Source organism: Meleagris gallopavo, chromosome 30 (assembly GCF_000146605.3).
Source record: "Meleagris gallopavo isolate NT-WF06-2002-E0010 breed Aviagen turkey brand Nicholas breeding stock chromosome 30, Turkey_5.1, whole genome shotgun sequence".
Lineage (NCBI taxonomy): Eukaryota > Metazoa > Chordata > Aves > Galliformes > Phasianidae > Meleagris > Meleagris gallopavo.
In genome coordinates this window covers 967,340-978,914 of record NC_015040.2, presented here as the reverse complement: position 1 = coordinate 978,914, position 11,575 = coordinate 967,340, and the positions used below count along the sequence as shown (strand labels likewise).

General features: G+C 51.3%; 1 protein-coding gene across 1 annotated transcript; it reads left to right on the top strand.

The window, feature by feature from the left end:
- Positions 1-1,203: 1,203 nt before the first annotated feature.
- FZR1 (fizzy and cell division cycle 20 related 1) lies at positions 1,204-11,086 on the top strand. Its single transcript, XM_010724806.3, has 13 exons — positions 1,204-2,329; positions 4,308-4,449; positions 5,377-5,502; positions 5,722-5,785; positions 6,219-6,346; positions 6,791-6,873; positions 7,274-7,457; positions 7,637-7,702; positions 8,143-8,245; positions 8,804-8,988; positions 9,842-10,075; positions 10,156-10,260; positions 10,904-11,086. Exons 2-13 carry the CDS (start codon positions 4,381-4,383, stop codon positions 11,069-11,071), a joined length of 1,515 nt encoding a protein of 504 aa, XP_010723108.1. The 5' UTR covers positions 1,204-2,329; positions 4,308-4,380; the 3' UTR covers positions 11,072-11,086.
- Positions 11,087-11,575: the final 489 nt, after the last annotated feature.

The following is an 11,575-nucleotide window of genomic DNA, read 5'->3' as shown; positions in this document are numbered from 1 at the left end:
GGTGGGGCGGAGCCGGGCCGGGCGGGGCTGCCCCGCGTCGTGGCTCTGCGTCTCCCCCGTGTTCTGAGGGCCCTCGGGCCTGGCAGCAACGCTGTGCCCTTCCTCTGTGGCCCAAACGTGGCGGGGTGAGGCTGAGCTTCAGTGGGAGAGCTGAGAAATCGTCTTACGGCTCCTCTGCTGTCACAGAGCTGCGTGGGGCTGCAGACCGTTGGCGGTTTGAGCCTCTGCCTGCAGAACTCTGTGCTCTCCTCGTCGGGCTCACTGGGTAACGGGCAGCACATCTGTCCCCTGATGTGCTGTGCAGCATCTGTCTGAGCTGCCCAGAGTGCATCCCTCGTGTAGCTGCCCTCTGCTGCCTTGTCAGGAGGGCTTGGCCAGTCCTGGAAAGCAGCTCTGCTGCTGTGAGGCAGCTTCCTCAATCGTGTCACAGTGGTGAATGGCAGCTGGGGTTGTGGTGTGTGCTCTGGTGAGAGAGCTAGGAAGCAGGGACAGAAACTGTGGTCGGGAGCTGTGTGTGTACGTGCAGCAAAAGCTGGGGCTGTGCTGCTGGTCCTCTGACAGCTTTTAGTGGTCTGAAGGAACTGAGCAATGCCTTGTGCCCTTTGTTATTATTTTTTAATGAATCGATGCTTTCCAAAAGGGAAATACTTTATATGTTGGGTGAATTACAGGGTTGAGGTCTTAAAAGCATCTCCTGCCTGTGGGAAAAGGGGGAGGCAGCTGTCAGAGCAGAGTCATCCATCAGAGATGCCATAGGCTTTATTGCTCAGATGGATTTCCTGTGATTTATAGCTCTCCTGAAGGCATAGTGCTCATTTTCTTGTGAAGTGCTCAGTCTTATTGAGTTAGGGTGTTTAATGATGCTAGCCTGGTGTTCTGTGCCCAAGGTTCCTCGCAGAGCTGTTACCCTGCTGGCAGCAGCACTTCATAATAAAGACTGATCTTTTTTATTACTATTATTTTATGCAGAAGCAGAATATTCTGGGGCTGTCGACTGAAGTTGCTGCATTTTCTGAATCCTTCGGCCCCGTTTGAGTGAATTAACCAGGGGGCACTGCTGCATTTCCAGTAGCTTAGAAGCACTTTGAGTTGCCTGTCTTCAGTGGGGCTGATGGACAGAGTTGCTGGTAAATTTTTAATCTTGGCTTTTAGAGCACTTGACTCACAATAAGGCTTTCGGTAAAGCAGAGCTTTTATCTGGAGCTGGGTGCTCTTAACAGCTGCTTATAACTTTGTTATGAGGCATAAGGGGAGATAAGCAGGAGAATGTGTTTTGCAAGCTTTTGTTTTCATTTAGAAATGAAACTGAATGACCAGAGTTAGGAGCTGTGGTGGAAAACAATCTGCAGGCTGCCTGTGGGTTGTAAGTGCTGCACATCGGAGGTTACAGGGCCTCGAGGAGGCAATGTGCTTTTCTTCTGCTGCCCCGGGTGTGACACGCAGCAGGGCAGAGCACACAAACTGCTTTAAAAAAAGCCCCGAAGGGTCTGTGAAATGCTATGAGATGTACATGGTGTGCTTGCTTTCTTGCTTCCTCAAGTTCTGTTTGTCTCTGGCACTTGGAGCGGATGAACTCCACCCTCAATACCTGATCCCAGAGTCCTAAGAGGCACTGCCAGCAGCTCAGCTCGGCTGGGAGGTGAGATGCAGGGCTGTGGTGGCACAGAGGAAGCCGTGTGAGGTTTGGTCATGGATCGGGTGATGGCCTCCAGGCTGCTGGCATTTTGGGAGAGGGGACATCTGAAAGCAGAGCCCTGCAGCGTTGATGTGTGTCCCTTGTGTGACATGCAGCGGGAGGAGATCACCAGAGACAGCTCCTGTGCAGCACACAGCACCACAGAGGAGATGTTTCCTTCCCACTCTGCCCGTGCACAGAGCAGGAGCTGCTTCCTTGCACGTGCAGGAGGAGAGGGAGGTGACAGAACCTGGTGGGTGCTGGGCCAAACCTGATCCATACTCAGTGCCTTCATTGAGCCAGAAAAGGAAGAGTTGCACAAACACTCTCGACATACCTTTGTTAATTATTGCATCTCTAAAACCGGAGAGCGTGGTGGTGGTGTTGTTGTTGTTTTTCCTGTGGCCTCTGTTGTTTGTTTTGCCTTCGTAATAGGTGAACCTGTTAGGAGCCTTCCAGCTAATGAGGTGCACAGCTTGCCTGTTGACCCACAGGCGAGGGCTGACACAGCGCTGACCCCGCAGCTCATTGCATCCTGACGCCCTCTGTGTTTCCCAGCCCGTGGCTTCCTGTGCTGCTGCAGACTTTGTGCTGTTTTTGGCTTCCCTGGGAGCAGGCGTGGCTCTCGTCTTTATGAAGCGTTGCGGTGAAAAGGTGAAAGGAAGACAGAACTGCTGCCTGCAGGCGATAAAAAGGGGTTTAATGATGATGCTGGGTTGTTTTGTTTTTTTTTTTGAGAGGTTCCCTGCTGTGTGTGTGATTGTCGTGTCTGCTCCGATCAACCCGCTGCTGTCATCTGCAGTGAGATGTGTGTGGAATGAAAAACGTGATCTGGGAAGGGAGAGGAGCAAATCTGCAATTCTCCTAAGTGAATAAAAGCTGGGAAGGAAACCTGGGATCCCCTTGGCCGGGGATCTGGCTCTGTGTGCAGCAGTGAGGAGGGTTTCCTCTTCTATCAGGCTGAGCTCTGCAATTCAGCTTTGGTGAGCTGCACAATTCGGGAGGTGAGCAGCTGAAAGTGCTCATCTTGGGAGCACAACGTGGCAGATGTTGGCTTCCCTCCTTTCCTTCCAGGTGTGGGAAGGAGGAGGGTTTAGGAGAACATCTGTCCTACAAGTGGTGGTGATATCTGAGCACTGCTCACGTGCAAGAGGCAGTGAGGACAGCACTTCTCAAAGGAAGTCATGCATCTAAGATAATTCCGTGGGGTGAAAGTCCTCTGGGCTTGTAAAAGCATGCCAAGAAGCTTATTGGTGTGTGGGCTTGTTTGTTTTTCACAAAGGCTCCTTCAAAGGTGCCGTTGCCCCCTGGTTTCCTGCAGGCGTTACCTGGCACATGCAGGTCCATGCTGTTGTGTGAGGCTCTTTGCTCCTCATGCTTCACCCAGGGCTCTGCCCCAAGTGTTTCAGGTGAGCACAGCAGTGCCCCTCTGCCATCTGTTTAGGGCCAAAGCTGGCACAAAGCCTTCAGGTCAGTGCAGGGATCTGATCTGGGGCTCTGTGAGGTCTCAGAGCACTGATGGATGTGCAGTGTGTTGCACAGCATCAAATATTTGTCACCTCAGGACTGAACTGCAGGCTGGGCTCTGGTCTGCTAGGAGGGGGTGGTGTTTTGTGGCATCAGAGGTGGAAAAGAGGCACAAATAGCACACAAATAGCACACAACTTGGTGTGGATCTGCAGCATCTCCAGCTTTGGTTCTGCAGTGAACCTGAAGGCTGAATGCAGGCAGGTGACAAAAATATTGCAGTTCCACCTTGCAGCACTTTGATTTTCAAATCCAGCTCGAATTCAGCCAGCTAGAAGTGGGCATTTCTGGAACCTGGACACCCTGGAGCTGGTGGCAGTGAGCACACAGCAGGCTGGGGGCTGTGTGCAGGATGCACTGACTGCACAGGCTCTGGGAAGGCAGAAATAGCATGGATTTCTCGTAGGACAGACCTCGTCTTATTGGTGTGCTGCTGAATTTCTTTGCAGCCTTTGAGGGTGAGGTTTGGGGTTAAGGGGGTTAGAATCCATGTTTGTACAGTTTGGAGCTGCAGTGTGTGAAGCTCTCTCAGCCCATGCCTTGGGTTTCCAGAACTCAGAGCAGCACGTTGCTGTGTAATGGGATCCATGTCTATATCTGCATCACAGAGCTGAGCCGTTTGGAGAAGAAACCTCCCATGGGTGGCATCCCTAACAGATCATGCACCTCGTGTGGGTTCTGCACACTGCTTTTCTCTTATTCTTGGTGTAAAAAATGCGTTTGGTTGGAACCCCCTGGTTTGAGAGGTCTTGTTGGCTTGAAGGATGGATGTGGAAGATGACGGGGAGGTATATGTAGTGAGAAATAAGCTAAAAAGGAGGAGTGAGATGGGATGTGACGAGCGTTTTCAGTACTGTATATTTCTAACTCCATCACTGAAAAATGCCAAAGGCTTACGAGGTGTTTTTGGCTGTAATGCCATCCCTGGTGGCTGGCTGTGTTTGGTGGAAGCTGATCGCTGCTCAGTCTGGTGGCTGCCTCTGAAAAGAACATATGGGAGAAATGTGGGAAGTGCCAAAGGAGAGGCTGGGTGCTCGGTCCTCAGCTTCTGAGCGAGGAGTCGTAATATTTGGGGGGGGGTTTCTTCCCCTGTCTGTTGCAGCAGACTAATTACTGATTGGACTTCATGAGCATAAAGCCCTGAGATTGCTGCACTCCCCAGCCCTGATCCTTCCAGCATGGACCAGGATTATGAGAGACGTCTCCTGCGCCAAATCAACATACAGAATGAGAACACAATGCCCTGTGTAAGTACAGATGTCTGTGCTCACTGACCTTAGCCTGGGTTTGAGCTCTGCTCTGTTTCCTTTCTCTTGAGCTTTGGGAGACATGGGGAGCTGTCTGTTGTTGGGCTGTAAGCAGGTGTGAGTTCCTGAGCTGTTCTGGGAGGAACCAAATAGCAGTGCTTTGACACAGACAGGCTCAGTTTGGGTTGCAAAAATGAATTAAGGTGTATTTTGTAGCACGATGATGCCTTTTGCAAATCATCTCAGTTGCATGCAGAGTGTGAAGATGTTGAGGGCTAACAAACAGAACAGCCTTAGGACTGGAGGCCAAAGCAGCCCAAGAGGGCACTAGAGAGCAGGGCAAGGCAGCACCAGTGTTTCTCAGTCCCTGAGCAAATCCTTCTGGAGACATTTCCAGAGACGAGCGGAGCAGCACTAACGTAACAAGGGCAGATGATGCCTGACCTTCCTGGGAGCCGTCTGTGACAGCACAGTTTCACTTCCTGGAGGAGAGGAGGGAGTAAATGTCATTTATGCTGAGTTTAGCAAGGCTTTTGGCAGTCTCCCTTAACTCTGCCATAGCAGAAATGAAGGGTGGTGGTCTGGGAGGGAGGTGGAGTCCCCAGGTTTGTGGGGAAGGGGCTGACGTACCTGGGACGGAGCTGCAGTCAGAGGGAGTTTGACAGGCTGGAGGAGTGAGCTGGGGGACCTCTCCAACATCAGTTGTTCTATCAAAACAGGTGTGCCCGCAGGTGAGGTTCCTGCAGCTCACACACCAGGCACCTTGCCCTGCTCTGGCCTCTCTAGCAGCTCTGTGATGGGGATGAGCAAGTGCCTTACCCTTCTGGTTAGGCGTATTTAGCTTGGATGCGACCTCTTTGATGTTTTTCAGACCCCTTACTGAGACCAGTGCTTGTGTTCCTTCATTTCTCTCATTCTTTAATTCAGGTAGCAGAGATGAGAAGAACCCTGACACCTTCCAATTCTCCAATGTCATCTCCCAGTAAACATGGAGACAGATTCATTCCCTCGAGAGCTGGGGCCAACTGGAGCATCAACTTCCACAGAATAAATGTAAGCTCTGCTCCCCTCCCAAAACCTCTGAATAAGGAAGTTGCTGTGCCTTGTTTTGTCCAGAGCTGCTGTGTGTATCATCTGCAGCACGGCCTCAGACCTTCTTTTGAAGAGTTGCTCTGAATGTGCATCTTCTGCCCCGCAGTGGCAGCCTGCTGTCTGTTGGGTGTTCTGCATACAGACGTTTCTGTACAGTGATTGCATCTTTTCCCCTTTCAGGAAAATGAAAAATCACCAAGTCAGAACAGAAAAGCAAAGGATGCTACGTCAGACAACGGCAAAGGTGAGACCTTCTTTCTATCCCTAGCAGCCACAGCTGCGGCTTTTATTTCCATTTGGTGCCAACTTCAGGACCAGGTGAATGCTGGCATTTGGGTGCTCGTGCCAGAAGCCACGCTGGTGTCCTTAAAAATGCAACTTGAAATGCACGTGTTGTGGGAGTGAATGGAGGTCACCTCAGCAGGCTACTGATGGGCATCTGGGAAGCAAGGGCACGTTTGTGTTCTGTGATTTATTGTCACAACGCACTTTTCTGATGGAGAGGAAAGAGGAGGAGTTCACTAAGAGTTGTAATTCCTGGGAATTAATAACTGGGAATCCCAGGCTTATTAAGAGCCCCATGAGTGTACAGGTTGAGCAGTCGTGGTCCTCTCAGTCTGTGCAGAGCTGTCTGTGGCTCCAGAACGCTCTGCCTCAGCTCCTGTTTGGGTTCACAGATGGCCTTGCTTATTCTGCCCTGCTGAAGAACGAGCTCCTGGGAGCAGGGATTGAGAAAGTGCAGGACCCACAGACAGAGGACAGGAGGTTGCAGCCTTCCACTCCGGAGAAGAAGTCTCTCTTCACTGTAAGTTGGTTGCATTCAGACAAAGGCAGGTTGTAAGTCTGTGCGAGGGGAGCAAGGCCCACACTTCTGTGAAGCTGCTGATGAAAGCAAGTTAGTGTTGTGACTTTACTTATGTAAGCTGTTGAGAACCAAAATTTGTTAGCTTGTAAAGGCAGTACGAGCACCTGTAGTGAGCTGTGTGCTTCCTATTTCTGTACTGCCGAGGAAACTGAGTGGGACTGAAGCTTTTTTACCCACTCCAAAACTGTAAGTGACCCAACCAAGGTCTCAGACTTGTGTGGAGATTAATCTTGTGTGGGTGTACATCTGGAACACTGAGAGTAGGGAGGAACTGAGAAGACTGAGAAAGTGACAGTGGGTGTTGGAGATAGCCAGGCACTCGTGCCTGTTTTGTGAGGGATCCTCTCACCCGTGGATGTGCTGAGGTGTGCTTTCTTCATGCAGTATTCCCTCAGCACAAAACGTTCCAGTCCAGACGATGGCAATGAGGTCTCACCGTATTCCTTGTCTCCTGTCAGCAACAAAAGGTATTACTGATCCTGCACAAAGAAGGGAAGGGTTGGGTTCTCTAGGGTTTGGTTTTTTTTTTCCTAAGGCAATTGAAATTGCCACTTGGATTGGTTTTGGAAGTCTGAGAAAGGTAATAAATACGGACAGGCAAGTTCCCTAGGGATCTGTGCAGGTGTCCAGCCTGCTCAGACCTGCAGGATGTGTTGTCTGAGCAACCACAGCCAGTTCACCTTTTGCTACTGAGCTCCTTTGCAGAGGCAGAACCCAATTCCTTCTATTCTTATCTGCTGGAAGGAGTTTTACTGCCTCTTTCTGTTTCTGTAAAAATGCAGATTAGCTTTCAAGAGCAGCTGCATCCATCTGTGCAATCTGCTGTGATGTGTGGTATCCTATAGTTGTTTTTATGTCTGTAAATAGTCAGAAGCTGCTAAGGTCGCCTCGAAAACCAACTCGGAAGATCTCCAAGATTCCTTTCAAAGTGCTGGATGCCCCAGAACTGCAGGATGATTTCTACCTGAACCTGGTGGACTGGTCCTCTCTGAACGTGCTCAGCGTTGGCCTCGGGACGTGTGTTTACCTATGGAGTGCTTGCACCAGCCAGGTAAGTGCAGAGCAGGAAACCCACTGCTGCAGGTGTTACCCAGGCACAGAGCCTGTCACAGCTGTGGAAATGCACTGTGTGAGGAGCTCAGTGTCTGTAATGCTCCGTCCCGAGCCCCTCCCTCATTAGAGCAGCACCTAATGGTATATTTTCAGACTAATGGTGTCTTATCTTTCCAGGTGACCCGGCTGTGTGATCTCTCTGTGGAAGGAGACTCTGTGACATCCGTGGGCTGGTCAGAACGGGTCAGTATAACATTATCTGTAATAGCAACTGAAATTGAAGTGCTATCACTGTAGCTGGGTAGCCCTTCCTCACCAGTTTTAGCTTCTTTGGTTTATTTTTCTGTATTGCCCTGAATTCCCTGTGTGCTGTAAGTTAAATCTGTCTCTGCTAAATGAGGGGGTAAAGAGAGGAACCTCTTGTATTTTGAGGTATTCAATAAGAGAGATGGGAGGGAAAAAGCCAGGTCGCTTTTCTATCTCTCCACAATAAAATGCTACAACAAATACGTTCCATCCTGGCTACGTGACTCTCCAGCAGGGAAGAGATGGAAGATAGAAGAACTCTGGATGCTTTCCATCTCACGGGTTTCATCTTGAGGCTTTTCCTGAGCACGCAGCTTTTTGTTTGACATCTGTCTATGCTTACTAGTCTTACTGATGGTGGTTTTCTGTTTGTCTAGGGGACCCTGGTGGCTGTTGGCACTCACAAGGGCTTTGTACAGATCTGGGATGCAGCTGCAGGAAAAAAGCTCTCCATGCTGGAGGGACACACAGCCAGAGTTGGTAAGGAGGTGGGAGGTGGAAGATCCTGCACGTTTAGCTCCTGGATTTATTTATTTTTTTCCACTTTTCTCCTGCCAGGGATCTGCTAGAAATAGCAGAGCTCAAACGGCACCAGAACTGATATTTATATCCTGCTGTGTGCTGAGCTGCCTTGAAAATGTTGCCACCTAGTAATTGTGGTGTTCTGATCTTGGGTGTGGTGGTGTTTGAGTGCTTCTTGCAGCAGGTGTTTCCTCCATGTCTGAGGCATTTCAGTTTGGTTACAACACCGCTTTTCACTGCCACCTGCTTCCGCTTTCAGCCCTGCAGGCAGCAGCTTCTCACTGAGATTTCCAGTTCTGTGTATTTCAGGGACTGTTGTGTTGTTTTTTATCAGAGGCGTTGAATCTGAATGCTGAGGTGAGATTTGGGGCGGTCAGATACCTTCTGAGTTCTGCCTTTGTGCTTTACTGCCTCGTGAGATGGGGTTGGTCTCTCATAGCTCCGGTAGCTGCGCTCTGCCTGCTCTGCAGGGCCCCCAAAGCACGCTCTTACGCCTCTTGTCTCCCTCTCTCGCAGGTGCCTTGGCATGGAACGCAGACCAGCTGTCCTCTGGGAGCAGGGACCGAATGATCCTCCAGAGGGACATCCGGACGCCCCCCCTGCAGTCGGAGCGGCGGCTCCAGGGCCACAGGCAGGAGGTCTGCGGGCTCAAGTGGTCCACAGACCACCAGCTCCTGGCATCTGGGGGGAATGACAACAAGGTACAGTGCTCAGTGCTGCTCACGTGAGGCTCGGCATCTCTGCATCCTCACCAAGAACCGTCAGCCCCCCCCTTTCTTTAAGCTGCTGGTGGAGGGGCGCTTATTTCAATTGCTGGGCCGCGTCCAACTGTAAATCACACTAAGCTTCTCCTCAGTCCTCTCTCTCTAATAAAATTAAAGAGGCAAATTTAATTTTGCACCTGTGTTTGGCTAATTAAATCCATAACTTGACTCGGTTTTGAGTTCAGTAAGGCTAAGCTGTACTTCCTGCCTTGGTTTAGGTAGTGTACAGTGAATAATGTTCACGCATGCAGAAGGAAACAGAGTTTAGGAGCTATGTAAGTTCTAATACCTATGGCACAGAGTTGTATCTCACTGAGTGCCATATGGAGGAAGCATCTGTTCCAAAGAAGCAGCATTCAGAGCCCTTTGGAGCGGGTTGCTAGGTAGTGAATGTACCCAGTGTACGTGTGACAGCATGGTTGTACCCAGTTCCTTGTCAGGATGTCTGCAGATGAATTTCAGTGTGTTTTTAGCCGCGTGTTGGAACAATACAGCCCCAAGATGAAAGGTCTTGAGTTGTTGTTCAGAGATGCCAGATCTTTGGCTTTATGAGCTTAACCTGAAGGCTTTTGTGGTCCGGTGGCTCCTCAGCTGAGCTCAGTGCCTGAGTGAGACGGGAGTAGGGCTGAGAGAGCTGAGCTGGCTGTGCTTGGGCAGAGCTGTGAGGAGCCATCACGTTTCCCAACCACCCTCATCAATCCCCGTGCAGCGTCGTGCTCTGTGGGTGTTGCGGACGCACGACTGCGGCGCGGCTTTGCTCACATCCCTCCTCTCCTCTCCGCTCCTCCAGCTCCTCGTCTGGAACCATTCCAGCCTGAGCCCCGTGCAGCAATACACGGAGCACCTGGCTGCAGTGAAAGCCATTGCCTGGTCTCCACACCAGCACGGCCTCCTCGCCTCCGGTGGTGGCACCGCTGACCGCTGCATCCGCTTCTGGAACACCCTGACAGGGCAGCCGCTGCAGTGCATCGACACCGGCTCCCAGGTGTGCAACCTGGCCTGGTCGAAGCACGCCAACGAGTTGGTGAGTCCCTCTGCGTGGCCCTCGCTGCTGAGCTGCCTCGTGGTAGGAAACACAACGTCTGTTTCCCTCTCTCCTTCCAGGTGAGCACCCACGGGTACTCGCAGAACCAGATCCTCGTCTGGAAATACCCCTCGCTCACTCAAGTAGCGAAGCTGACGGGGCACTCATACAGAGTCCTGTACCTGGTAAGCAGTGGCCGTGTTTCCACAGCAGCTGCTGAACATGTGCTGAGATGGGAGCACTGTCAACTGCCTCTGGTGTGGTAGAGACATGTGAGCGTTGCCCCGCAAGCGATGAAAAAAGCTCTGCCTGCTTTCCTTGCCTGCAAGGGATACTTTGATTTACTGCTATGGAAGTGTGAGGCTTTATTAATGAACAGCAAAGCTTGCCAGAACTCTTCAGAGGGAAGCACAGGATCTCTTCTCACTCCCATAAGGCTCGGTCACTGTTTGTTGGTAACTGCAAGCAGGGAATGACACGATGCCTTCAGCCTTCCTAATTCCGTATCAAAGCACCTGGTGAGGTAGGAGATCCGGGTGGATTAACTGCCTGCTTACGTTACGTTGGGCTTTTGGCAGAGTCCGGGCAGGTGATAAATATTGCTGGTAGTGTTTTGCAAGGTGGATTCCAACCCAGTGACTAATGAGTGGCATTTACCAGCTCTATCACCCTTCCTGCCTTAACGCACGTTTATAATCTGGGGAGGAATAGCCTCAGTTATAATTGGCACGGGGAAGGCGAGTCGACTCTCTCTCGTGCATTCCAATCAAGGTTTGTTTTCAACCTCAAGAATGTGATAGAGGCTCAGAGTTGCTCTCTTGGCTGCAGGCGATGTCCCCTGACGGGGAGGCCATCGTGACAGGAGCTGGAGATGAAACCTTGCGGTTCTGGAACGTCTTCAGTAAAACTCGCTCCACAAAGGTAAGGGTGCGTGCAGCTGCAGCAGGAATTCAGGCTGTCTGCTCTCTCCTTCTGCCTCACCTCTGGGTCCATTAACCTCACCCTGCGGATTGAGGGATGGTTGCAATTAAGAGTTAAACTTGGCTGCAATATAAAAGGCTTTGCAGTCATGAGACGCAATAAAAGGCTGGCTGTGCACACGCAGGGTAGCGTGACAAGGCGTCATTCTCCCAGCTGTCCCAGATCTGTGCTCACCTTGAGCCCACCACCATCCATCACTGCTGGCGTGATGCTGTCAGCTGATGGTGTCCTCATATTTTATTATCCTTCAGCTCCTTGCTTAACTGCTGGAAGTGATGACTCGGGGGGTACCAGCAGCGTGCCGTGCCCAGAGCTCCGGGGTGTGGTGCAGATAGCAGCACTGAGGCCCTAAGGAGGGCTCTGTGGGGGCAGCTCTGCTGCCTCTGGGTGTGGGGCTGTGGTGCAGCATTGCACACAGACGTGGGAATGGCACACTTGCCTGCCACGCTCCTTGTTATCGGTTGGGGGGGTGGGGGGGAGGTAGGAAAAAACCACATGGGAATATTTATGGTGTTGGAC